The 27,810-nt window shown below is 38.5% G+C and overlaps 3 protein-coding genes across 30 annotated transcripts in view; 2 read left to right on the forward strand and 1 right to left on the reverse strand.

The window, feature by feature from the left end:
• Nucleotides 1-11,483, reverse strand: part of LOC112047122 (gastrula zinc finger protein XlCGF26.1) — an 85,107-nt gene extending 73,624 nt beyond the window's left edge. For 12 of the 28 annotated variants that reach the window (XM_052889605.1, XM_052889604.1, XM_052889603.1 and 9 more), the window contains exons 1-4: nt 11,126-11,481; nt 8,510-8,675; nt 6,280-6,402; nt 3,283-3,486 (exon numbers count right to left, since the gene is read on the reverse strand). In XM_052889605.1, coding sequence (XP_052745565.1) covers nt 3,283-3,486; nt 6,280-6,402; nt 8,510-8,675; nt 11,126-11,278 — 646 coding nt within the window. In that variant the 5' untranslated portion in view covers nt 11,279-11,481. Of the gene's footprint in view, nt 1-3,282; nt 3,487-6,279; nt 6,403-8,509; nt 8,676-11,125 lie in introns of all 28 variants that reach the window. The other 16 variants (XM_052889611.1, XM_052889608.1, XM_052889612.1 and 13 more) reach the window with 7 other exon arrangements.
• Nucleotides 11,484-12,247: 764 nt separating this feature from the next.
• LOC112047108 (zinc finger protein 182) lies at nt 12,248-17,470 on the forward strand. Its single transcript, XM_024084030.2, has 5 exons — nt 12,248-12,515; nt 12,925-13,063; nt 13,975-14,082; nt 15,532-15,708; nt 16,119-17,470. Exons 1-5 carry the CDS (start codon nt 12,354-12,356, stop codon nt 17,207-17,209), a joined length of 1,677 nt encoding a protein of 558 aa, XP_023939798.1. The 5' UTR covers nt 12,248-12,353; the 3' UTR covers nt 17,210-17,470.
• Nucleotides 17,471-18,391: 921 nt separating this feature from the next.
• Nucleotides 18,392-27,119, forward strand: LOC112047089 (zinc finger protein 260). Its single transcript, XM_024084007.2, has 7 exons — nt 18,392-18,708; nt 20,051-20,204; nt 20,577-20,747; nt 21,270-21,410; nt 22,308-22,940; nt 23,558-23,738; nt 24,636-27,119. Exons 1-7 carry the CDS (start codon nt 18,553-18,555, stop codon nt 24,889-24,891), a joined length of 1,692 nt encoding a protein of 563 aa, XP_023939775.1. The 5' UTR covers nt 18,392-18,552; the 3' UTR covers nt 24,892-27,119.
• The last annotated feature ends 691 nt before the right edge of the window (nt 27,120-27,810 follow it).

Raw genomic sequence — 27,810 nt, forward strand, 5'->3', positions numbered from 1 at the left:
AGAGAGTGTAATAAGTTTGACGTGTCTATATATTTGTGGCACCATAGCTTCCGAACGGATGAAGCGATTTCAATTTAGTTTTTTTGGATGAAAGGTGAGTTATGTCCGAGTGTCCTTAGATATGTTTGATGAAAATCGGTTGAGCCGTTTATAAGTTGTGGGGATGAAAGTGGGGAAGAATAATGTATGCAAATATACTCGAATAGTGGGGTTTCAAATGAAAGTGCACTGAAAGAGAATATTGATGACTTGATCAAGAGTGTAATTAATAGTTTCATGACCTTCGTGGGTTTTTCAAAATTCTCAATTTTTTGTTGATAAACAATCACTACAATGCAAGTGAAACGTGATAGCCCAGTGGATACGACCTCTGCATTCGATTCCGAGGGCGCAGGTTCGAATCCGGTCCGGGGCATGCACCTCCAACTTTTTTAGTGTGTGCGTTTTAAGAAATTAAATATCATGTGTCTCAAATGGTGAAGGAAAACATCGTGAGGAAATCTGCATACTAGGGAATTTTCTCAATTCTCTGCGTGTGTGAAATCTGCCAATCCGCATTGGGCCAGCGTGGTGGACTATTGGCCTAACCCCTCTCATTCTGAGAGGAGGCTCGTGCTCAACAATGAGCCGATTATGGGTTATTGATGATAATGATGATGACAAGTCCAATAGAAGGCAGATTTTCTTCCTCCTAACAAGTTAGCCCGCTTCCATCTTAGACTGCATCATCCAGGTGAGATTCAGGTGAGATTGTAGTCAAGGGCTAACTTGTAAATAAAAAAAAAAGCTTCGCTTTGACTCACTATTATAGCTTTTCCACTAACACTTGGACTTTATGGTATGGTATTAAAGTTCAAATTGCCTCTTATATATATATATATATATATATATATATTTTAGACTATTATAATTTTTCTCTCTGTAAGTCATACTTCAAGGAGTATTCTATAAAAAGAACTAGCTGACGCCGCGCGGTTTCACCCGCGTGGTTCCCGTTCCCTTAGGAACATGGAGATAATATATAGCCTATAGCCTTCCTCAATAAATGGGCTATCTAACACTGAAAGAACTCTTCAAATCGGACCAGTAGTTCCTGAGATTAGCGCGTTCAATCAAACAAACAAACAAACAAACTCTTCAGCTTTATAATATTAGTATAGATTAGCGAAATCCGTTCAGCCGTTCTCGAGATTTGCGATTAGGAAGATCCAAGATTCATTGTTATACAGGGTGCTAGGGAGTAACTCCTTTTATCTGGGGTTATATTCTTTACCGAAAATTAATTTAAAATGTTCAAGGAACATGTTCAAAAATGAATATTTTCGGAGTAAATAACATTTCTTTTGTAAATAAATCTTAAAATGGGTTCCTTATACGCATCTTTATAATTATGACGTGGCCAAGTTTTACGTATATTAAAATGCAAGGATAGATATAGGCGTGTGTTACATGGATAATCGGAATTATTTGAATTACTTTGTATAAAAACATAAAAAGTTTATTATATATTAAGTTTAAAAAAATATCTATAAATGGACTTGAAGGGGAAATACACCCGAGCATCCTGTATAACTACATTAGCAGACGCCACGCGGTTCCACTCGCGTAGTTCCCGTTCCCGTAGGAGTACGGGGATAAATATAGCCTATAGCACTCGCTTCGCACTTCCCAACAATTTTTTAAATCGGTTCAGTAGTTTCAGAGCCTATACAAACAAATATATAAATGAAATATGGTTATAAATATGGTATAGGTTGTGAATTTTGAGACGACAATTTTCCATTTTTGTACGTGTATTGCCTTCCTTAGTTACAAACCTTATGCATTCCACCTAGGACAGTCTAGTCATCTTAAATGTACCTATCTATAGAATTTATACTCGTAGATAGTTGAGATTTGTTTTGAAAACCGTATTATACTTGAGTGTTGTGTGTGTGTGTGTGTGTGTGTGTGTGTGTTTGTATTTGTGTGTGTGTGAGGAGGCAACAGCAGAAAAACTGACAACTTAACGTCGACAAAACTTATTGCTGTGAATTTATGAAATATACTACAATAACATAATGATTTTGTTTTTCAAGGAAATATTCAAATTATTATAATTATGTATACCAATAATTTTACCTAATTTATTTTTTAATTATTTCCCTTAATTATCCAATCCGCATTGGGCTAACGTGGTGGACTATTGGCCTAACCTCTCTCATTTTGAGAGGAGACTCGTGCTCAGAGAAGCCGGTGAAACTCATAAAAACCCCAAACGTCTCCTTGACAACAAATTGAACACTAACAACAATTACTTAATTAATGTAATAATCAATAATTTTAATTACCAATAAAAAAAACTCCATCTTATTTATTTAGTTTTTGTGAACAGTTTTTAAAATATTTAAAAACACAAGACGCCACTTTTCTTGAATAATATTGAAAGTTACTGATGCGACGATTCGTGTCGTATTGACTCGAGAATGTATTACTTTTTGAATTATGTATTTGGAGCGCCTACGACACCGTCGTGTACCGTGCGCTCCATCTGCCTACTATTCTTTAATCTGTGACTCGACGTTTCAAATTTTGAATAATCAAAATTAATTCATCAATACTATAGTGTTTTTAATTGATTAGTATATGATTATGATTATGAGCCGTGATAGCCCAGTGGATATGACCACTGCCTCCGATTCCGGAGGGTGTGGGTTCGAATCCGGTCCGGGGCATGCACCTCCAACTATTCACTTGTGTGCATTTTAAGAAATTAAATATCACGTGTCTCAAACGGTGAAGGAAAACATCGTGAGGAAACACCTGCATACCAGAGAATTATCTTAATTCTCTGCGTGTGTTAAGTCTGCCAATCCGCATTGGGCCAGCGTGGTGGACTATTGGCCTAACCCCTCTCATTCTGAGAGGAGACTCGAGCTCAGCAGTGAGCCGAATATGGGTTGATGACGAATTGATTATTGTTTGCTTAATTTTAATCGCAGCAGCGGTTCACTCCCACTTTTACGATATTTATTTAACTACCCTATAATGATTATTATTGGTATTTCTTCTCTTTTGTTTGTTAATTACTTTTGTTCTTAAATATTGTATTATGTAATAATAACCAGTGCACAGTAAAACTGTGGTTTGTGTTGCACTATGGTTGGCTTAATTTAAAAAAATTGTGTTTTTGTTGAATAATACATAAATAAATAAGTAATATATTTACAAAAAACTCATATTATTTAAATAAATTCACAGCATCAAGTTAAATCGCCGTATACAAAATATATGAAAGCCTACCTTTCTTTTTCTTCGGCTCAGGTTTCTGTTGCTTGCTCGAGCCGGCGGTTTGCTTGCACTTGGACTTCTTGGACGGCTGGCCCTTGACTTTGGTGCTGGACTTTCGTTTCTCGGTGACTTTGGCGTTGTCTAGTAAGTCCAACACGTCAACGTCTTCCTTTTTGGGTATTTTGCTCGCCAGCTTGGTGAGCGGTTGGTCGTCGACTAAAAGAGAATGGACGTATTAGATTATTAGAAGACGCTGTGCGGTTTCACCCGCGTGGTTCCCGTTCCCGTAGGAGTACGGGGATAATGTATAGCCTACAGCGTTCCTCGATAAATGGGCTATCTAGCACTGAAAGATTTATCAAATCGGACCAGTAGTTTCTGAGATTAGCGCGTTCAAACAAACATACGAACTCATCAGCTTTATAATATTAGTATAGATATGTTTTTAACATAAAAATGGGACCGACTTCAAAGACATATTTCAGTTATTTTGATTTTAACATAAAATTACTAAACCGATTTGCATGAAAATGAAATGGGACCAATCTGGAGGTATACTCTTTCAAACGAAAAAAAGAATTTTCAAAATTGGTTAATAAATTACGAAGTTATAGATAACATTAAAAAAAACATGCGCTCCGAATTGAAAAACTCCTTTTTTTGAAGTCGGTTGAAAAGCAGAAGCTTACACAAGGCTTTCAACTTGGGTAGGTAACAAACTAAACATATAGTCCTTGACAGCTACACTTCCGTGGCGCAGTGGTAAGCGCGGTGAATTTACAAAACGGAGGTCCTGGATTCGATTCTCGGTTGGGCCGATTGATGTTTTCTTAATCGGTCCAGGTCGGGCTTCGGTCGTAGCTAGTTATCATCCTACCGGCAAAGATGTACCACCAAGCGATTTAGCGTTCCAATACGTTGTGTAAAAACCGAAAGGGGTGTGAATTTTCATCCTCCTAACAAGTTAGCCCGCTTCCATCTTAGATTGCATCATCACTTACCATCAGGTGAGATTGTGATCAAGGGCTAACTTGTAAAGAATAAAAAATTATGATCATAATAAATATGACCCAACAAATGAAGTAACTAAAAATGGCTATGTAGTTAGTCTGTACGTCGTAGAAGTAGGTGCGAGAGGATTACCAGCAAAATCTCTCTATAACTTGCTTAAAGACCTTGACCTCTCTAGAAGCGCAGCTAGTTCTATATTAGAACGAGTATCCAAAGCTGTTCTAGTAGTATCTTAGTCTTATAGTGAAATTCATAGACGTTGTAGGGGCACCCCCAGGGAATCATTCAGCCGCTGAGTGTCGAATTTAACCTCTATTTGTTTGAGAATTTCTACAACTCTTTCTCTTCTCTTTTCTGAATGAGAGGGGTTAGGCCAATAGTATATCACGCTGGCCCAATGCGGATTGGCAGACTTCACACACGCAGAGAATTGAGAAAATTCTTAGGTATGCAGGTTTCCTCACGATATTTTTCCTTCACCGTTCGAGACACGTGATATTAAATCTAAAAAGCTTCAATAGCTCAACTCAAAAAAAAATATGGCAAATATTCTTTTTAAAACTAAAAAAAATTCTTAAAATGCACACAACTGAAAAGTTGCGCTTATCAACACATTCAGCGATTCATTGATATCGATTTTGAAAATTCTTTAACCGATAGAAGGTGACGTTATTTGCGAGTGTCAATTTTTACTCAGTGTTCTTTCGAGAACAGGGACTATGTGGGTGAAACCGCGGGGCGTCTTTTAACGGCATTTTTGCGTCTTTTAGAAATTTTGTAATATCTCCGAATCTATATGACTAATTAACATACTGTAAAAGGCAAATCTTATATCTATAATATCCTCTTGATTAATAGTTAATTTTGATAATGATTTAAGTTTAGTTGTGTAAATAATGACGTAAACCTTAGTATATGATTTTAATAATTTATTAAAGTACAAAAGGTACTAAAATGTAGAAGATAGATATATGGTGTCGCGACACTTTTTGTAGGAAATGATGTGTTCTGTAAATATGCAGTACATTATTTTATTCTAGCATCAATAGTTTTTGCAGCGCACGCCATGTAAACAAAACTTTTGTACACCTTGAGTTACATTTTTGGAATTTTAGAAAGGATCGCTATTTTTTTGAAAATATAATACAGCCTATAGCCTTCCTCGATAAATGGGCTATCTAACACTGAGAGTATTTTTCAAATCGGACCAGTAGTTCCTGAGATAAGCGCGTTCAATCAAACAAACAAACAAACTCTTCAGCTTTATAATATTAGTAATTAATTATAGCCTATAAGTAATTGATATAGCCTATGTCAGCCAAAACAACATTAGGAATCTTTTAACATCTCATGCATTATATCGGTACAGTAGTTTAGACGTTATGTCGACATACAAACATACATACATACGTGCAATGTGCATACATAGACTGCCAAAGCATATTTCATTATTGACGACCTCCGCAGTGGTATGCGAGGTGAATTTACAAGACGAAGGTCCGGCTGGGCTGGTTTTCTTTAATTTTTTTTTATTCTGTACAAGTTAGCCCTTGACTACAATCTCATCTGGTTGTAAGTGATGACGCAGTCTAAGATGGAAGCGGGCTAACTTGTTAGGAGGAGAATGAAAATCCACACACCTCTCGGTTTCTACACGACATCGTACCGGAACGCTAAATCGCTTATCGATACGTCTTTGTTGATAGGGTGGTAACTAGCCACGGCCGAAGCCACCCACCAGCCAGACCTGGACCAATTAAGAAAATCTCAATCGACTCAGCCGGGGATCGAACCCAGGACCTCCGTCTTGTAAATCCACCGCGCATACCACTGCGCCACGTAGTTCGTCGTCGTTTTCGTAGCGTTAGCGATCGTAGAAAGAGAATCGACGTGCGACTTGGCTAGGGCGGGTGAGATTGTAGTCAAGGGCTAACTTGTAAAGAAAAAATATTACTCTGCCTTTTAGTTTCTCCGTCGGTATAAAATGGGCCAACTCACGGTCGTCGTAGTCGTCGTCGTCGTCGCCGTAGTCGTGCGCGCCGTAGTCGTCGTCGTCGCTCAGGCGCATCTTCTCCTCCTTCACCATCTCCACCTTCACCTCCTTCTCCAGCTCGAGGGTCACTGCGGGGATGCACCACATTAGTACTCATCGTCCATTGGCATGCAGTTGCACACAAGCATCTATGCTTTATTTTTAATTATTTATTTATACTCTCATTTATTTATTTTCTTTTAAATTAAATAAAGTCTTTTTATTTTATTAAATTAAATAAATCCCACAACTGGAAAATATTTGTATTTTAGCACCCATTACACAAGCTACTCTGTTTGCTTACTTTGGGGCTAGATAGTGATGTGTATTGTTTAAGTATATTTATTTATTTATTAAAAAAAAATATATATTGGAGGAAGTACTTAGTTAGAACAGAGTTGGTGGATAGAAGCAAATATTGTTTATTTCGAGCTTTGGAAAGAAAGTTCATAGTAGGTTTTTGAAGAGTTCATATTTAATTTGATTTAAAATAAAATGCAAGAAAATTATTTAACATTCGAAAATAGAATAAATTTAAAAAGTTCTGAGGGAGGTTTGACAACCTGGAGCGTGGTTGGGTCTCTATGTAGTTTTGAGGAGGCGATGAAGGCAATTGAGTAATTACCTACAGCTCATACTGGTTGATTGAGGATTGAGAAATATATTGGAAAGCGTTTACTCTGACATCAGAAGTGGGATATTATTAATAAAAAATATTAATAACTAGCTTACGCCCGCGACTTGGTCCGCGTGAAATTTTGTTTTTCACAAATCACGCGGGAACCATAAATTTTTCGGTATGAAAAGTGGCCTATGTGTTTTAATCCAGAGTAAAATCTATTTCCAATCTAAAGGGGAATGCCATATCCCCGGCCCAGGCCTGTCCTAACCACCCGGCAATTTACTCGTATGTTTAAAAAATCTTGATAATTCTACTTTAATAATGTAAACATTACTTTTTCGAAAAAGTTTGCTACAAAGTTTTACGACTTATTTTAATCATTTTTAATTTTTATTTCTAGATAGTCTTTTGTTTTTTTAATTTTTCTATACAATAATTTACTCTACCAAAGAATAAAACACTCATAATGTACAAAGATTTAAAAAAAATATGTCTTTGAAACCACGCGTCTGCGGACCGCGCACCCAGAGCGCGGTTTTAAAAAAATAATTTCATAATCATAGACGTGTTTTGTAGAAGTAGTGAGGGACTATATGCCATCCTTTTTTGTTTCACTACACTCTATATAAGTCAGAGAGAAACACAAAGAAAATATAAAATTACTAAAAAATAAAATATGCGACGCGAAAAAACTTGTCAAAATCAGTTGACCTCACAGATAGGCGTGAAATTTGACTCGACTGAATCAGTCGACCTGGGTTTTCCGGGCCGACGTTGTATGGGCCGGTGGGTGGTGGCCTTTCATACAAATCGGTTCAATAGTTATTTATTTATTTTATTTATTTACAACAAAAAAACACATTTAAATTAAGCCTAACCACAGTGCAACACAAACCACAGTTGGTTTTACTGTGCACTGGTTATTATTGCATAATACAATATTTAGGAACAAAAGTAATTAACAAACAGAAGAGGATAAATACCAAGAATAATCATTATAGGGTAGTTAAATAAAAGTGTGAGTGAACCGGTGCTGCGACGCTACACAGGCTGTCCCAAAAAATAATTCTTTAGTTTCCGCTTATGTACGTTCGTGAGTATATTGGTATCTTTTAGAAGATTCTTTACCGCATCCGGAAAATCGTTAAAGATTGTTGGAACAATATATTCCAGCCTTCTCTTACCATACCCATTTATGAAGATCGGTACATACAATTTACATTTTTTTGAACTTCTTAGTTGTTTATTGTATGTAATTTCCTTCAGTTTAGGTTTTATTTGAAGGTACTGCTCTGTTATTATGGAATATTTTGTTTTTACGTCTATTGGCATTAATTTACAGTAATTAAATAAGACATGATAATCATTTCTATATTGTTGTTTTATTTTTCTAGGTACAATGGTTTTTAAAAGGCGTAGTTGAAGTCGATATATTTGATTAAATATTACTTTTATACGTAAGACCATAACTACTCAATCCATATGATATTATTGATTCACCGGCGGCGGCGTTAAAGAGTAACAATCATCCATACTTTCACTCCTGCCCCTCCTCTTTAACACGTTGTATGTACCTTGCATGTCAGCGAGGGCGGTGACGGGGTCCAGGCACTGCACGAAGGTCTTCTCGCACTCCTGCACCTGCCGCTTGAACTCGGCCGCGTCGCGCAGGCGGCCGATGCACGGCTCGCAGATCAGCCGGCTCGCACTGTTGGGCCCGCCCGACTTGGAGTACGAGATCTACAACAATACATTGCATTTAGCTAATCGTCATCAACCCATATTCGGCTCACTGCTGAGCTCGAGTCTCTTCTCAGAATGAGAGGGGTCATGCATGAGGGGTCAGGCAGACTTTACACACGCAGAGAATTAAGATAGTTCTGTGGTATGCAGGTTTCCTCACGATGTTTTCCTTCACCGATTGAGACACGTGATATTTAATTTCTTAAAATGCACACAACTGAAAAGTTGGAGGTGCATGCCCTGGACTGGATTCGAACCCACATCCTCCGGAATTGGAGGCAGAGGTCATATCCACTGGGCTATCACAGCTTCACACGGCTATTTAGCTAATCACAGAGATGAATATCTTAGCATTCTATGGATTCCCCATGCGGGTGCCGGGTCCATCGCGTGGTAGAGAGAATAACTCCGAGCGAGTCCAGGACTTGTGATTACAGAATGTAGGGTTAAGGAATTCCTTGACGATTGATTAACACTCCTCTCCTCCTCTCGTGTTGTTCTTTTTAGCCAAATTTGGTATGATACTATTAGAGCAGCTTTGGATACTGATTCTAATATAGAACTAGCTGCATTTCTAGAGAGGCCAAAGTCTTTAAGCAAGTTATAGAGAGATTTTGCTGGTAATCCTCTCGCACCTACTTCTAGAGCGTACGGACTATCTACATAGCCATTTTTAGTTACTTCATTTGTTAGGTCATATTTATTGACTTTTCTTTGTTGTCTTTCGAAATGTTAGTCTCCCACGGCAAAGTAAGCTCTACAAGTACTATACGCTTAATTTGTTTGGAAAAAAGAAAAATATCTGGTCTTTCCTTTCTTGATGAGTACTGTTTACCAACAAACAAATTAAAAACAAGGGTATAAATCACTAGTCATTTCACACCTAATAATAATTATAATTAACTTGTTTTTAAAACAATGAAAATAAATTTGATTAATAAGCTTAGAACAATTAGATATGGTTAATATATTTTATAAACAAAACACATAATCTATACTAATATTATAAAGCTGAAGAGTTTGCTTGTTTGTTTGATTGAACGCGCTAATCTCTGGAACTACTGGTCTGATTTGAAAAATTCTTTCAGCGTTAGATAGCCCATTTATTGAGGAAGGCTATAGGCTATATATTATCCCCATATTTCTACGGGAACCACGCGGGTTAAACCGCGTGGCGTCAGCAAGTTTAAAATAAATAACTTATGAAATGACATGCATTTTCTACCTTCATTTCTAATTTATTTGTTGGTATGTAGTATTCATCAAGAGAGACCTGGTGAAACACGCTTGCCTAGAAGATGCCTATTCAAGAACGTAAGTAATATATAGTAAAAATATAAATAAGTAATTAAGTCAAGAACTTAAAGATACTTGTTGTAGGTGGGAGGGAAATGGAAGAGAAGGGCCAAGAAAGGTGAGCCAAAACACTTTGTATGAATTGGGATGACAACTAGGTTTGAATATATTGATTTTTATGATACATTCGGGTAAATAAGGTCAATGTTAACTAATTTATACATAAAAAGCAAAGATTGACTGGATATTTGCAAAATAAATATGATTATAAAATTTCAAAATCTATTAAATATCTTTTATTGTAATTAGATGAAAATTCATACAGTTTTAGCTTCCTTACATTAAATGTGACATTTTTTAATGTGTGAACTATAAACATAAACGCACAAACAACAAAGATATTAGTAATTTTATTTGACCGCCCATACAAATCTAACGATCATTTTGTATGGGGCGTTTTTCAGGGATCCGCGGCCCTGTTACTTTTACAAAATTGCTTTACTATTAGCATACTCTTAATTTATATACAATTTAAAAAACTGTCATCATCCCTATTCAAGGGACATTCTTTTTATTCTTTGCAAGTTAGCCTTTTGACTACAATCTCACCTGATGGTAAGTGATGATGCAATTTAAGATGGAAGTGGACTAACTTCCATCTTCTACCATAGGTAAATATGACAGTTTTTGGCTGTAATGGCTTTTGGTGGTTGCAGATAAAAATGTTTATGGACTGATAAACTATTTGTTTATCCAATCTAATATTAAATATGAATTTGTTTGATTGTTACTCTTTCGCACATAACCAGATTTTTAAAATTATTTTCCAAATTGAAAGCTACATTATCAGCGAGTAACAAACTAATATAAAATGTATCGTCAGAGCATCACATATTATTGGTGAAATTAAATGTTGATTCAGTGTATAGTTGGTTTTTTTTGTAGCAAAGTTTTAATGTTACAAAAGGCATCCTACACATGAAGGCATTATTGATTTTGTAAAATAACCAAATTCACATGAACCCCAGATTCATATAAACACAATACAATAACGAGCCCATGTCACTTGGTCGGGTAATACACCCAAAAAAAGGGAAGGGAAAATGGACGCCAATCGTTAGTGTGTAAAGAAACTATCACAAATCACTTACAGATAAATCGAAAGTGTCTGACAACATCTCGGAATACACTTCGCGCTTCCCCATCCAGAAATATTCCGTAGAAATGTCCTTATAACAGCCTTCTGAAAGGCAACAACGGCATACAGTGGGCCCGGGTCGCCATTCCGAAGTTTTCGCAGCCATTTCAGTTTCACTATTCACACTTAAACTATAAGATAACTAACTATCACATGGTATTATATTACAAAACATAATAAGCTTATCTGTTGTTAAATTAATAACTTAGTGAACATTTTCTTGTAATCATAGCGAATTTCAATAAATTTATCAAGCGACGAACCATGCCATGGGAACTTAGAAGAACGTGAAATCTTTATGAAGCAGCGCCATCTACATCCTAGATTTAAGATTCCAGGATAGTAAATACAATTACATATGATGTGTACGTACTAGAATGTTTTTAGAGATTAAACCCGTGTAAGTACGAAAAAAAAAACCGAAAAAAAAAATATCCTTTTAATTTTGACGCGTAATAGAAAGAATGTGTTTGTATTTCTAAAGCAAAGGGATTATTAAAGATAAACAGTAAGTGTACATTAATTTCAACGATTTTCTACATAGTCATTTGGCCTAGTGGTGCATAACAAAGGTACAATATAATAATTCTGAGTTCGAGCCCGGGGGTAACAAAGGAAAACTTTTTGTCTTTTTTTTTGTTTTTCTCAATTGGTTTCTTCAACTATTACAAAATCAAAAATGTCTCTCCTTTACAAAAAATATGCATTATTATTTTTATACTTTTTACTATACTAAAAATACCGTATCTAGTCACTAGATGGCGCTATCACATTCGTTCCGAAAAAAGTTCGAGTAGCCTATCTATTTCCAATAATACACTGTAATCTTTGCGACGAACAAAGCGTCGGCAACAGCGTCAAGAACACAGACAAAGATTCTCAATCTCAAATTCCAAACCAAAGTCAAAGATCGAAATCAAAGAAAAAACAAAGAGTGAAAGATTATGAAAAAAAGTGCTTTTATGCAATAGCGCCATCTTGCGTTGAATAGCAGTTTCAAACATGTCTGAAGCTTAGTATCGAAAGAGCTAGAACTAGACACCGAGCCGCTACCCGTTTTAAAAAAATACACTATTCCACAGAGTAGAGTATTTTTTTTTATGACAAAATTTGTCAATAAAAATTACCAATGTTTATTAATTTTTTTTCTAAACATAAATAATTGTTATTCATAAAATTATATGAAAATGAGTGTAAATACACGCAGGGGACCCATATTCGATCCCGGACTATGCAGATGCTGTGGTTCAATAAAAAAATGTCGCCTTTTAAATATTGAATACGAATGGAACGGTCAAAAGGAAATATACTCGGATATGTTCATGGATTGCTTCGGCTTACTGGTTAGAATCGTTTATTATTGTAAAACAATATGACTGTTATTCACTTGAAATTACTTGCTAGGTATATACTACTATAGCTTATCAAATCCAATAAACTAGCCTTTATTCCCTTAAAAGAAACAACTTATGGCTTTGATTGATTTAGCTTACCTTCCATACAATGATACACTCTATATAGTATTACACTCAAATAATAAATAAATACTGCTGAGCACAAGTCTCCTCTCAGAATGAGAAGAGTTAGACCAATAGTCCACGACACTAGCCCAATGCGGATTTGCAGACTTCACATACATAGAGTATAAAGAAAATTCTTATGAATGATGGTTTCTTCACAGTTTTTCCTTCACTGTTTGAAACACGTGATATTAAAAGCATGTCCTATGACTTTGAAAATGTCAATTTCCAGCTGTCTCACCTGGACGGTGAGGAGGCAGACCGACTGATCTGCGCCACGTGTGTGGTGCGCCTGCGCGAGGCTGCCGGCTTCCGCACCCAGGTGCTGCAGTGCGAGGAAACGCTGCTGAGGGCCAAGATACTTGGAGAAGGTATCTGTCTACTATGTAATTACATATTCATTATTCTGGTGTCATCCATGTTTCTAACATCCATCCTTCAAAAAATCCAAAACTTAATTTCTTCTATTTTTTTTGGTTTCTACACGACATCATACTGGAACGCTAAATCGCTTGGTGGTATGTCTTTGGTGCAAACGAAAGCCTCCCTCCAGCCAGACCTGGACAAATTAAGAAAACCTCAATCGGCCCAGCCGGAGATCAAACCCAGGACCTCTGAATTAAAAATCAAAGCGCAGGTGCCTGCAGGAGCCTCCCTCATATGTAATTACATATTCTGGTACCATATCCATGTTTTCAGATAGGTTTGGGTTTGATTTTTTTGATACACTGTTACTCCTACTAAATTGCTTTCATCATTAACCACCCATGTTAGGCTCACTGAGCACGAGTGCACCCTCAGAATGAGGGTTAGGTTTATACAACGCTGGCCGAATGCGGATTGGCAGACTTGACTCACACAGAGAATTAAGAGAATTCTCAGGTATGCAGGTTTCCTCACGATGTTTTCCTTTACTATTTGAGCCATATGATATTTAATTTCTTAAAATGCACACAACTGAAAAATTGGAGGTGCATGCTCTGGATCAGAAAAAGCTACAAAAATTCAGGCTTCCGTAAAAGAGATTAAATTTAGGAGGCTATACCAACGTCAGTTGTAATCTATTTACCAAATTTTGCTAATTCTTTTGTTTCTTTTATCGTGGTTGTAGAAAAAATATTGTATGCTGCTGCACGTAATTAGCGATTGTAGCACTCATGCTGTCTATTGTGCAATTCAACTTTGCCTCATTGCACAAAAATCACTCATGCTACATTACATGACAAGGCTTAAATAACTATTTTATTGTCAAATACTTAATTTTAGTATGGCTGTATTTCAGGTGACAGCAGTGACTCCCTGAAGGAGGAGCCGGCTGTGAAGGAGGAAATAGAAGTGATGGTGGAACTGCCCTGTGCCGATTATGATGCCACAGATCACATTGATAATGGTATTGGGTTAAATCTATCATTTATTTATTACTTCTTTTTAAAAAAAAAAAAGAATCACCCACCCGCTGCGGGACATTTGAGTGTCCAAGCAACCGGTGGTCAGGGCTCCAGAGTGAGGAACCTCCTCACAATACGCGCCGTCTCAAGAATCACTGCCTTTTGTATCCGACTCTTGATCCAACAGTTAAGCGAAAGCTTCTTAAGGTGTTGGTCGAAGCTTTTCGCTATAAGACCATTGACTGAAACAACTATCAGAACAATAATAGTTGACTCAACATTCCACATGGCGGTAATCTCGTGAGCAAGGTCCAAGTACTTTGATACTTTTTCCTTTTTGGGTTTATTTATATCATGCAGATAATGGTATTGGGTTTATTTATATCATGCAGATATTGGTATTGGGTTTATTTATATCATGCAATATCACACTTACTGATCAAATCAATGCGGCGGCGGCGGGCGGGAGTGACTGGCGATATAAGGCGCTCGTCTGGTCGGCTTCAGTTTATATACTTGTAGTGTTCAAGCCATCCACACTTCTTATTGTGTAATTCTTTATGAGTTACTTGGGATAGGCGGGGAGAGTGACTTAAGTGGATAAAGGGGATTGTTGGTTAACTGTCAAAGGCGCCTTTAACCCTACACACAACGTTCACAAGTGCGTGATTCCTTCAAGGTCATTTTCTGCTTTTCTAGGGTCTTATATTGGTTACAGTTAAATTTGTTAATTAAGTTGTCCTGACAAATGTTGTGAACCTTTGTTTGACATTGGTTTTCTTATTGTTTGTAATCCACTTATTAGTTTTGCTAAAAATATCTATATATATATATAAAAAAGTCGTGTTAGTTACTTCACCTATAACTCAAGAACGACTGAACCGATTTAGCTGAAAATTGGCAGGGGTAGTTTAGAGCCAGGAGAAGAAGGACATAGGATACTTTTTTTTTGTAGGGGTAGGGTAGAGGTAGTTGAAAGTTTACATCGAGTCTCACGCGGACGAAGTCGCGGGCGTCCGCTAGTGTATCATACTTAAAAGTTTTCGGTTATATGTAAAACTGAAAAGTGGTTATTTAGTGAGCAGTGCTGTATAACTGTCATTATAGTTTGGCAACTTCGTTCGTAACACAGGCCAGGGCGCGTGTAGCGACGAATGAAAAACCCTCGACTGATGCACCTCACTTCCCCGCACGCACGCACACCTGCGCAGTCTTTCCCCCCGTCGCCCGCAAACCATGGGAGTGTCTTCAACAAACTTGCCAGACTATAGTTCTGTGACTGTTTTAAGTTTACTACGGTTTTTATAATACCTGTTTGGTGTTTTTGCAGTCATTTGTTTCAGCGCATGACGCTGCTTGAATTAAATTTATGAATGTTTATGTCAGGGGTTTTATAAAAATTTTAAATTTGAATTTGTTTATTGAAATCTAATCAATAATATAATTTTCAGATATAGAAGATGACGCAATGGAACCAGAGAAGACAGAGAAGAGACCAAAGAGGAGATCACTCAGGCAGAAGTTGAGCGGCAAGAAAAGAAAATCGAAAAAGACAAGCAAGAGATGTTTAGTTGAGGAGAGTGATTTATTTACAACTCAGCAAGAGGAGATTGTTGCCCATGAGTATAGTAAGTCTTCTTTCATTTCTTGTTTTCATTGCTCTAGAACAGGGATTGACAACCATTTTAGCTTCCTTACAATAAGTTTACCTTCATTGCTCTAGTGAAGAGATCGGCAACCTTTTTATCTTCTATACAAATAAGTTTATCTTCATTGCTCTGGTGAAGGAGGGGGAAGAAACCATTTCAGCTTCCATACAAATATACAAATAAGTCATGATTTTTTTTACCTTCACTGCTCTAGTTCAGGGGTTGACAAACATTTTAGGTTCCATACAAAAAACTTTGTAGCCTTTTGGCTCATAATTATTTGATGATAGACATAGGACTCATTCATATAGATACTATATTAGGTTTCCTTAATAAAATAATTCAATTTTTGAGATATACATATTTAGATTTTATACATCTCATTACAGAACTGCAAGAGACCTGCCAACGCAAACAGAATGGCTTTAAAACGGACACTGAACACCACAACATACTGACTATCGTTGAAAACTCCTACGCTTGCCCCTTTGACACATCCTTCAGCGATTACTTCTGTGTCTACTGCAGACAAGTGTTCACAGACCCCAACAAACTCAGAGAACATTCAATGACCCATGACCCGAGAACGTTCAAAGACATATTAAACAACGGTGCCCATAACAAAAAGGTCCAAATAGACATACACAGGATAGATTGCAGATTATGTCCAGAACCGATCAATGACTTGGACCAATTCAAACACCACGCAACAAACCATGGGAAGACTTTTTTGGAAAACTCAAACGATTATTTAAAATTCAAATTGACATCTGGTACGTTGACTTGTACGGAGTGCGGTACAACGTTTGGATTCTTTCACGCATTAAAAAAACATATGGCAGAGCATTTCGGTACGTGTATCTGTGATATATGCGGTGCACATTACTTCGAAGAAAGAATGCTTGTTTTACACCAAAAAACCCATCAGAGAAACGATGAGTCCTTCTCGTGCAAAGAGTGCGGTAAAAACTTCAAATCTAAATACACGAGATACATGCACATAGCTCGGACACACAAAAAGGAGGCTGCGTACCAGTGTAATAAGTGCGATGAAGTGTTTTTCTCATATACATTACGTTATAGACACATGATCGATGTGCACGGTGAGGAACGAACGTTCCAATGCGAACAGTGTGACCGTGCTTATGACAGTAGGAAATCTTTACGAGAACACAACAGACGGTATCATTTGAAAATATTGAAACATCAGTGTGATTTGTGTGAAAAGAGGTTCTATTTACCCTCGAGGTTAAAAGAACATATGGCAAGCCATACCGGAGAGAGGAATTTCAGGTGCGAATACTGTGGGAAAAGTTATCCGAGGTTACGGGGTTTGAAAGTCCACATGCAATCACATAGTACGGAGAAGAAGTATAAATGTTCTATGTGCAGTGCATCGTTCACACAGAACGTCAATTTGAAGAATCATATCAAAAGACAACACCAGGGTATAGATTTGGATGAGAATTATCATGAATAAAACAGTTTTATTATTTATGTATAAAAGTTAACAGTATTAGTTGTTGAGTTGTTAAGGTGCAATTACTTGAGCAATTAAAATTGCTCCATTTTAGATAGTATTGTTTAATAAACACATTAAACATGTTCAGTGCATAAACTGTTTTAAAGAATTTTCTGGATTTGGATACCTAAAAGTCTTGATTAACATTTCCAGTAGGCCTAACATACAACCATACATACAAATGTAATATATTATAATATAATAATGTAATTCTATTTATTTGTACTCTTTTTTATATTTCTCACTGAAAACTACTAATAATTTATTTATTTAACACACATAACAGACATATGTGTGTGTATTATTAATTATTATTTAGTAACACTTTTTTTTTTATTCTTTCCAAGTTAGCCCTTGACTACCATCTCACCTGATGGTAAGTGATGATGCAGTCTAAGATGGAAGCGGGCAACTTGTTAGGAGGTGAATGAAAATCCACACTCCTTTCGGTTTCTGCAAGGCATCGTACCGGAATGCTAAATCGCTTGGTGGTACGTCTTTGACGGTAGGGTGGTAACTAGCCACGGCCAAAGCCTCCCACCGGCCAGACCTGACCAATTAAGAAAACTTCAATCAGTCCTGCCGGGGATCGAACCCAGGACCTTCGTCTTGTAACTACGCATACCACTGCTCCACGGAGGCCGTCGAAAGCAAATGATGTCAAGGGCAATTTTGTACAAAATGAAATTCTTGTGACTAATAATAATAATTATCATTTAAACTGAAAACAAAGAAAGAAATCGGGCGATGCGTGCTGCCATCTACAGGCAAAGTTTAAAGTTAAACTACCAGTAAACGGCGTTCTTATGTGGCGGAGGTTCTCAAAAGTGAGTTTTTTTTTTTTACATATTAATCGCGCTGTCGCGATGCAGTTAAGATTGAGGCTCATAGATGGCGCTTTGTGTGTTTTAGCCGACTTTAAAAAAATAGTATTTTGTTTGAGAAGTATTGCTTCCGACTGTGGACTACAGCGCAATGCGCATTTTTGTTTTTACTTTCATTAGCCGAACTACGGTACGTATTAGTGCCTGTTCGTCTGTAATCGGTCATGCAGACTGTGAACATCGGAGAAAATATATTAGAAAAAGGCTACAACTTAGAACCGATTAACCAGTAAAAAAAAATTGAGAATGACAAAAGGGCTAGAACCCCAAGCCGTAATCGTAAAGCTAGTTTAAAAAAAAAGTAGATTTGTTTTTATTTTGTTTACAATATTTTATTGCTATTAATTTTCATAAATTATTAATTATTTAACTAAAAATGCATTCATAATTTAATATATTAATTACACATGTATCACAATGAACGTTATAAAAGGGAAAGGCCCAGTCTTCGACCCAGGTCTTTGCCGTTGCTGTGGTACATTAAAAAAATGCCGAGTTTTAAATATCGAATACGAGAGTTTCGGCCAAAAGGAGATATATTCGGATATGTTATTGGACTGCTACGGTCTACTTGTAAGTAGTTTGTTTTTAATTTAAACTTGCAGGAGGTTTAGTAAATTATCAGCCTACTTTAATAGCCCAGTACCAGCACTCCCTTCTTAAAGAACAGGATTTTTTCTAAAGAGAGGCGGATGGGATACTATTGCTGAATAATGAATAGACTCATAGTGTTATTATAGATATTTCTTTTAAATTTTATGTCAAGTTAGCCCTTGATTGCAATCTCACTTGATCATCATCATTAGCAACCCATATTCGGCTCACTGTGGAGCATGAGTCTCCTTTCAGAATGAGAGGGTTTGGGCCAATAGTCCACCACTCTGTCCCAATGCGGATTGGCAGACTTCACACACATAGAGAATTTACTAATTTCTCAGGTATGCAGGTTCCATCACAATGTTTTCCTTCAACATTTGAGTGGTCTTCACCATATTTATTTTAATAGTGCACATAACTGAAAAGTTTGAAATGCATGCCCTGGACTAGATTGTCCTAAACCCTCCGGAATCTGAGGCATATCCAAGCTCATTCTACCTATACATCCGACGATTTCTATGTAGCATCAGAGACAAATATCTTAGCATTCCATGGACTCTCCGTGCGGATGCCGGGTCCATCGCGTGGTAGAGAAAAAAACACCAAGCAAAGTCCAGGACTTGTGACTACTGGATGTAGGGTTAAGTAATTCCTTGACGATCGATCAACACTTCCCTTCTCTGCTCGTGTTGTTCTCCATACCTATCCAAATTTGGTAAGATCCTATTAGAGCAGCTTTGGATTCAGCAGTTCTAATATAGAACTAGCTGCACTTCTAGAGAGGCCAAGGTCTTTAAGCAAGTTATAGAGAGATTTTGCTGGTAATCCTCTCGCACCTACTTCTACGGCGTACAGACTAACTACATAGCCATTTTTAGTTAGTTCATTTGTTAGGTCATAATATTTATTCACTTTTAAACTGTGGTTAGTTAGTTAGTTAGTTAGTTAGTCTCCCACAGCACAGTAAGCTCTACAAGTACTGGAAAGCAAAATCACTTCTGAGAAAACAATGCGTCATACTGCACCTGTGCAAGGTAATTAAGGATAACAAAAGCTAGACATGGACCTGGGATTGTTTCAGAGCTTCAAAGTCTTTTGTTAGCTGATATAACATAAACAATAATAAAACTGATAATAAATGTTAACTGTTAAAAATATGAACACATTTCTTTGTAATAGAGAATGGCCTATCACTATTAAAAGTGTTTCTATATATGGGTTTTAACGCAAACCAACCAAGTTGGGCTCACTTCAACGTTACAGGAAGTTTATTGTTATAAAGAGTTTACACTGTATTTAGACTAGGCTATACTTCCAGTTGTCCCACCTGGACGGCAAGCCGGGCGAGCGGCTGGTGTGTGCCACCTGTGTGAAGCGGCTCCGCGAAGCGCTGGAGTTCAAGATGCAGGTGCTGAAGTGCGAGGAGGCCTTCCTGCAGGTCAAGATGTATGGATCTGATGCCAACGCAAAGGGTTTGTATCTTTTTTATTGATATTTGCCCAGCTAAATGGATTATGTTTATGGATAAAAAAGTAATGACATGTATATTTAAAATTTAAAAAAAAAATATATCCAACTTCAAGTCTTCTAAAAACAAACATACCTGCAAAACTAAAAACCAAAAAAATAACATTACAACATTTTCTCCCTATAGTATCAGTTTGAAATTGTTGCCAAGCCCATATAATGTTGATTTAAGTCTTAAGTCATTACTGAAATTATAATGTTTTAGTTTAGTGAGTATATTTTTGAAGTTTTGTATTTTTTAAGAAAAAATTATTTATATGTATTTTTTGTCCTCGGTCTTAACAAATAATTATTTGTAAAATTATTTTAATCCACAGATGAGAAATTACAAATACTGAACGGTATGGAAGTAGAAGTGAAGGTTGAGCCGCAGGATGTATCTGACGATGCACCCACTGATGCTCCCAATAATGTGCTGGAGGATGCCTGCCACAGCGATCACAATGATGCAGCACCTGTCTCCCCCGTCAAGGAAGCAGTAGTTGATGGTATACTGTCAAACTCAGTTTTTCTTAATTATTAGCCTGTTTTCATAGTAAGAGAGGGACTATAGAGCTGAGACTATTTAGACCATGCTGTTCCAAAGCAGATTGATGGGCTTAGATGCTTAGGGTGGGTATGTCAGAGTCAAGAGTCAGAGTTATACCATACTTTATCAGCCAATGGACGTCCACTGCTGAACATAGGCCTCTTGCATGGACTTCCAAAAACAACGGTCTTGAGCCGCCAGCATGCAATGGCAATGGGCAGGCTACATAGTTCAAAGAGCCGATAGACGTTGGGGTCCCAAGGTGCTGGAATGGCGATTCCGCACCGGGAATCGCAGTGTTGGTCGACCCTCCACCAGGTGGACTGAGGACATCAAGCGGGTTGCAGGGAGCCATTAGATACTGGCGGCTCGAGACTGTTGTTTTTGGAAGTCCATGCAAGAGGCCTTTGTCCAGCAGTGGACATCCATCGGCTGTTAATAATGATGATGACGGATAAGACGTTACATATCTATTGATCAGGTACACCTGGGGTGCGGGACGTGACGTCATACGACTCCAACGATGACATCCCTCTCCAAGTGCTGCTGACGGAGAAGCCCTCCAAGAAACTCCGGGTGAAGAACGGCAGCAGTTCTCCACGGAGAGTTGTTGACAAACCAAGTATGTAGAATATTTATCATTTTTAAACAGTACACAAAAAAAGATAAGCAGAGCCCTGGATTTGTGACCAATGAATGTAAAGTTTAGGATAGCTTTGACAGTAAACTAACATAATGACTTTTTCTATTCTATTCTAAAGGCCCACTTCTCTGCTCATGTTGTTCTCTGTGATTTGTAAAAAACCACAGGACTAAGTATAACTTCTTTCAAAAATAGCAAAGCGCCATCTACTGTCTCTCATATGAGTCTCAGGATAACTATATTGTATCAGGTGAAGTGTACAAAAAGGTATTGTTTCAAAGTTCTCTAAGAACGCCATCTACAGGTAGTTAAAAATAACAAACATTGTTACACTGTGCCTGTAGATGGCAGCACTTGCCGTCCGATAACAATTTCCGTAACGAATTCATCAACTTACCAGGGTGTCGGAGACAAGTTGACATCAGAAGCGGATTTAAAAAACAAAACACGATTATTGAATGGCAACCTAATATCAGGTCTTCAGGTCTAACTATTCCCACTAAAATGTTACCAATAATCTCCTAAGTGGCAGAGAATAACCTTGAATGAAGTCCCAGACTTGTAGGACTATGTAGGGTTATTAGACTTCTTTCAAAACTAGTTAACACTCCCCTTCTCCAATCAAGTCGTTCTCCCCGCTTATCCCAAAAGAATCTATCGAGGATTATCCAACAAAAGGTGTAGACGGATCGAACGTCACGACAAGAATGAGCTAGATAGCCCGAGCGGTCTACCACTACTCCCCACCTAACTCACTTCGTACTATCTCAGCTCGTGACCAAATGACTGACACGTGCGGAAAGAAATTTCGCATCAGATTAATACAACTGTATTTGAAGCACATGAATCTAAAAGTTCTTTTTTTAAATATTCCAGAGATACCGATGTCGAAGCTACAACAGCGTATGCGTGAAAGGGACCCCTCATACGTAGCAGAAACCAACATACTAACACTAGTAGAATTCTCCTACGTCTGTCCGTTCAAATGTCGGCACAACCACCTCCTCTGCTTCTACTGCGGCGAAAACTTCTCGGACCCCCAAAATTTGAGAGATCACACATTAAAAAACCACCACCCAAAGAAATTCAAGGTCACGGATCACAAAAACATGTTGAAGTTAGACCTAACAAGGATAGATTGTAGGTTGTGCCCGCAAATTATAAACAGTTTAGAAGATTTTAAAAAGCATATAACAATTGTTCATAATAAAAAGTACTATGTTAATAATAGAGATTTGATTTTGCCATTCCGTTTGTCTAATAATGAGTTTCAGTGTGCGTTGTGTGAGTCAGTGTTTGCGTATTTCCATGCTTTGAACAAGCATATGAACGAACATTTTAGTAATTTTGTGTGTGAAACTTGCGGGTTGGGTTTCGTGGACCGTGGGAGGTTCCTGATGCATCAGCAGCGGCATGAGGAAGGGGACTTTCCATGTGAGGAATGTGGAAAGGTGTTTAAGGCACAGTACAATAAAGAACTGCATGTGGATCGTGTTCATAAGAAGAGAGGTGAGTGTGATGTTTTGCAATATATATATGCATACAAGGACAAGCTTTGACTTATGTGGACCTCTTCTCTATACCTACCCTACTCCCACTCTACACCTACCCTACCCCTCTTTTAAGTACGAATCAATGGAGTATAGAAAAGTGTCGTTTTAATTTTGTTTGTAATAAAATAAACACAACACTTTTCTATATTCCCATTGATTCGTAATAATGCCCAGGAGGTTGAGGCATCAGACACTACAAATAATGTAAGACATTGTGATGTGTGAAACAACTTTTAAATAAGCATCTTTTCTTTCTTTCATACAATCTTCAAAGGCTGCCTTACATACAAAGTTACGCAATAATACCAATATGTCATATGTGTAATGATAGTTGATGGTGCTTCACTACATCGTCGTTCGTCCCCAGTGCTGGATTTAGATAACTTGGTGATCCCCTACGCAATGTTAATGTTTCCCCTATAAGTAAGACACCGACGGACCCACATATCAACGTCAATTTAAAAGCGCGGATTTTGAAGATTATTTATGAAGGTCGTGTCTAGTGCTCCCCTAGATAGGATGCCCGCAATTGCTTAAATAGCTTATAGGCTTATAGGACCTTTCGGTACGCAGGCAGGGTGTACTGTCCGAAGTGCGACGCGCGGCTGATGACGTACCCGCAGAAGCTGAAGCACCTGGTGGAGGTGCACGGGGAGGCGCCGCTGTCGTTCCCCTGCAACCTGTGCGAGCGCGTGTGCGAGACGCGCCGCAAGCTCACCATACACCGCCGCAAGGAGCACCTCAAGGACTACAGGTACCGTCGGCCTATTAGCAAGCCTCCCTTATTATTGGGGAGGGGATGTAAAAGATAACTGGCGGCTGCCTTTGATTACTGCCCCATAGCCTATTGACGACTCTCTATTCGACTGCATGCCATCTCTCTCCTGTAGGCTACAGGCTGCCCACTCTTGTCCCTAGACTACATCCCGCACGTTCCCACCCTAAACGTCGACCTCCCCACTCTGACTCCTAGAATACAGCTTGCCCCCTTTTCCCTAAGTTACTGCAGGCTCCATCTCGCCCTAGGATACGGCCTGCCACTTCCCCCTTAACGATGACCTGCCCCCTAAAATACAGCTTGCCCCCTTTCCTAGTAGGCTACTATATGCCTCTTCTCGCCGTAGGCTAAAGATGGTCCCTGCTCCCTAAACGATGGACTGCCCATTCCCCACATTCTACAGGCTGGAGCCCCTCTCGCCCCTAGGCTACGTTTTGATCCATTTCCCTCTAGACTACGGCATGCCTCCTACCTTCCCGACTGTCCCCTCCTAGAATAGGAGAAGCCCCCTCCCCCATAAACTACTACGAGTTGGTGTTTCTTGCCTTTGGACTGCCGCCTTCCCCCTTTGGCTATGGGCTCTCCCCTCTCTCCTGGTTACGGGCTGACAATGTCTTGTCAATGGACATTATTAGTTATTCACAGACCAGACCAGACCAAACAAAATGAGTTAGCCAACATTTATAACGCATTAAATACAATATTAATTTAAGAGTCGTTCCGCCCGTCTCTTCTACTTCTTCTTTAGGGTCACATCAGGCGATGCTTCTGAGGTCGCCCAAACCCCCCGGTGACGTCGCCGACGTCCCATTAAGAAGTCTAACAATAAAATTATTATCAGTCTATTTTACCAATAACTCATTCCTTCTCCAGGTACGTGTGCCAATGCTGCGGCCAGAAGTTCTTCACGCGGTTCGCGCTCACCAACCACATGCCGACGCACACCGGCGAGCGCAACTACAAGTGCAAGGTCTGCGAGAAGACCTACCCGCGCCTCAAGACGCTGAAGGACCACCTGCGCATCCACAGCAACGACCGGCGCTACCGCTGCACGCTCTGCGGGCAGGCCTTCATACAGAACTGCAGCCTCAAGGGGCACATGAAGTCACAGCACCCCGACTGCAGCTAGCGCACCGCCACCAGCGCATCACCAACGACGAGCGGCGCCTGAGCGGGCAGGCCTTCATACAGAAGTGTAGCCTCAAGGGGCACATGAAGACACAGCATCACAATTACAGCTAAAGAGTTTTGGCAATAGGTACCCAAAATCTTGCTTGGATCTCAAGAAACTTAAGGTCCACCTGCTCGTCTGCATCAAGGGGCTCATAAAGACACGGCATCACAAATACAGCTAAAGAGTTTTGTTAAAGGGGACCCAAAATATTGGGTCTCAAGACACTTAAGGTCTATCTGCTCGTCTGCATCAAGGGGCTCATGAAGACACAGCATCACAAATACAGCTAAAGAGTTTTGGTAATGAGGACCCAAAATATTGGGTCTCAAGACACTTAAGGTCTACCTGCTCGTCTGCATCAAGGGGCTCATGAAGACACAGCATCACAAATACAGCTAAAGAGTTTTGGCAATAGGGACCCAAAATCTTGGGTCTCAAGACACTTAAGGTCCACCTGCTCGTCTGCATCAAGAGGCTCATGAAGACACAGCATCACAAATACAGCTAAAGAGTTTTGTTAAAGGGGACCCAAAATATTGGGTCTCAAGACACTTAGGGTCCACCTGCTCGTCTGCATTAAGGGGCACATGAAGACACAGCATCACAAATACAGCTAAAGAGTTTTGGCAATAGGGACCCAAAATCTTGGGTCTCAAGACACTTAAGGTCCACCTGCTCGTCTGCATCAAGGGGCTCATGAAGACACAGCATCACAAATACAGCTAAAGAGTTTTGTTAAAGGGGACCCAAAATATTGGGTCTCAAGACACTTAGGTCTACCTGCTCGTCTGCATTAAGGAGCACATGAAGACACAGCATCACAATCACAGCTACAGAGTTTAGGTAATAGGAAGCCAAAAGCAGATCACCTGCTCGTGGTATTTACGATTTTACAAACATTGACCTCATATAATAAAAGGACGCACAATCATGTAGAAAATTTCACTTTAAAACTGGCCAATTTTGCTGTGGCAGTTTCAGAATTATTGGTAAAGAAAATTATACCAAATACCAAAAGGAAAATTATATCTTTAAATATAGTCCAATATTCAATAAAATCCCAAATTCAACCAGGATTGAGTTTAAAGATTGAATTTGCAAATGCGACTACTCGAATTGAGTGCCAAGAAGTTTGACACTCATTGAGTGGGGACGTTTTTTGGTCGTTGATTGTGCATCCACTTTTTAATAGGAGATCGATACATAAAGTAGAATGCGTTTTATTTTATACTAGTGGACCCGGTCAAGCTTCGCTTTGACTCATTCCCTACCCCTATCCTATTCTATTCCCACCCTACCCCTACCCTGCTCCTACCCTACCATACTCCCACCCGACACCTACCCTACCATACCCCTACCCTAAGTATCCTATGTCCTTCTCCTGGTTCCAGCAGATCTCGAGTTATAAGTGTTGTAAGAAACCCGACTTTCTTTTGTACTTGGATATATCACCGGTAGATTGTAAAATACGTTAGTTTATAATCTCACTCGTGATATAATCTGCCGTCATATTGTGAACTGAACATACTGATTACAATTTAACGTGTTATTTTTCGGTATATCTGTATGAAGTGAAACCGTTAAATTGCAATCTTAAAACGTCAACTGTCTGAACTTGCCCCTGATTGGTCGGCCTTACAGCAGACCATTCTGTGTCCATAGAAGTTTAGGGCGAAAGTGGTCTTGGTATGAGTTAACTACCCAATTCAGAAAATTCTCTGGTATGCAGGTTTCCTCACGATGTTTTTTTTCCCCTTTGAGAGACGTCCCCGACGCCCCCCCTCCCTGAATCAGAAGGGGGGGCGTCGGGGACATACCAAAGGGGGGTCCTATCCACTGGGCTATCACGAAATCTGCATACCAGAGAATTTTCTCAATTATCTACGCGTGTAAAGTCTGCCGATCCGCATTAGGCAAGAGTGGTGGACTATTGGCCTAACCCTTCCCATTCTGAGAGAGACTCGAGCTCAGCAGTGAACCGACTAAGGGTTGATAATGATGATGACTTGATGACTGGCTAAATGTATTGCAAAGCCATATTGTAATTGAAAAAAAGTCTTTGCACCCTTTAGAGTGAGTACTTGTAATATATTTAATGATATTATGTTATGTAATGTTAATTTATTGTGATTTTAATGTAATTATGAAGGTACTTTTACAAATATAAATTTATTGACAATTTATTGTTGCAGTATTTTATTTTTGCCTGACCTACAATGTCCAATATGGATCTAATAACTTTGCACGTTTTGATGTGATATTTAAAAATAATAATTGATTAAATTTTTGGGAGGCTTCGGCCGTGGCTAGTTACCTACCGGCAAAGACGTACCGCCAAGCGATTTAGCGTTCCGGGTCTACGATGTCGTAAAACTGAAAGGGGTGTGGATTTTCATCCTCCTCATAACAAGTTACCCCGCTTCCATCTTAGATTGCATCATCACTTACCATCAGGTGAGATTGTAAGCAAGGGTTAACTTTAAAGAATAAAAAAAATCAAAGCTAAATATAATAAATAATTATTTTTATTGTAATTTAATAAATTATTAGTAATTAGTTATTATAAATAAGTTTAACAATATTCCTTATGTTAATTTCATTCACTCTTGCCAGGAGATACAATCTAGGGTACTATTGGTTTCTTTCTTTTTCACTATAAATGATGATTCCCATAAATATCATAATACAAAATAAATAGGAGATTCCAGAAAAGTAATTATATGTTAATTATTTTTAGCTGCGCACAGAGAATTCAAGAACAAGATTGATTTTATATCAACATTTTTTTACATTCCTGAATGTTTATACAATAAATTGCTTATAATATCAATAAACTACTCATTACAACACACTGGACGTAAACATGTATTTTGT

This window comes from Bicyclus anynana, chromosome 26 (genome assembly GCF_947172395.1).
Source record: "Bicyclus anynana chromosome 26, ilBicAnyn1.1, whole genome shotgun sequence".
Lineage (NCBI taxonomy): Eukaryota > Metazoa > Arthropoda > Insecta > Lepidoptera > Nymphalidae > Bicyclus > Bicyclus anynana.

Bases quoted from the DNA above. Each gene is read 5' to 3' on its own strand.
- LOC112047108 (XM_024084030.2), top strand. From the start codon at position 12,354: ATGAAAATGAGTGTAAATACACGCAGGGGACCCATATTCGATCCCGGA. The intron at 12,516-12,924 runs GTTAGAATCGTT...GTCAATTTCCAG, and splicing joins TGGATTGCTTCGGCTTACTG to CTGTCTCACCTGGACGGTGA. The intron at 15,709-16,118 runs GTAAGTCTTCTT...ATCTCATTACAG, and splicing joins GATTGTTGCCCATGAGTATA to AACTGCAAGAGACCTGCCAA.
- LOC112047089 (XM_024084007.2), top strand. From the start codon at position 18,553: ATGAACGTTATAAAAGGGAAAGGCCCAGTCTTCGACCCAGGTCTTTGC. The intron at 20,205-20,576 runs GTTTGTATCTTT...TTTAATCCACAG, and splicing joins ATCTGATGCCAACGCAAAGG to ATGAGAAATTACAAATACTG. The intron at 22,941-23,557 runs GTGAGTGTGATG...TTCGGTACGCAG, and splicing joins TCGTGTTCATAAGAAGAGAG to GCAGGGTGTACTGTCCGAAG.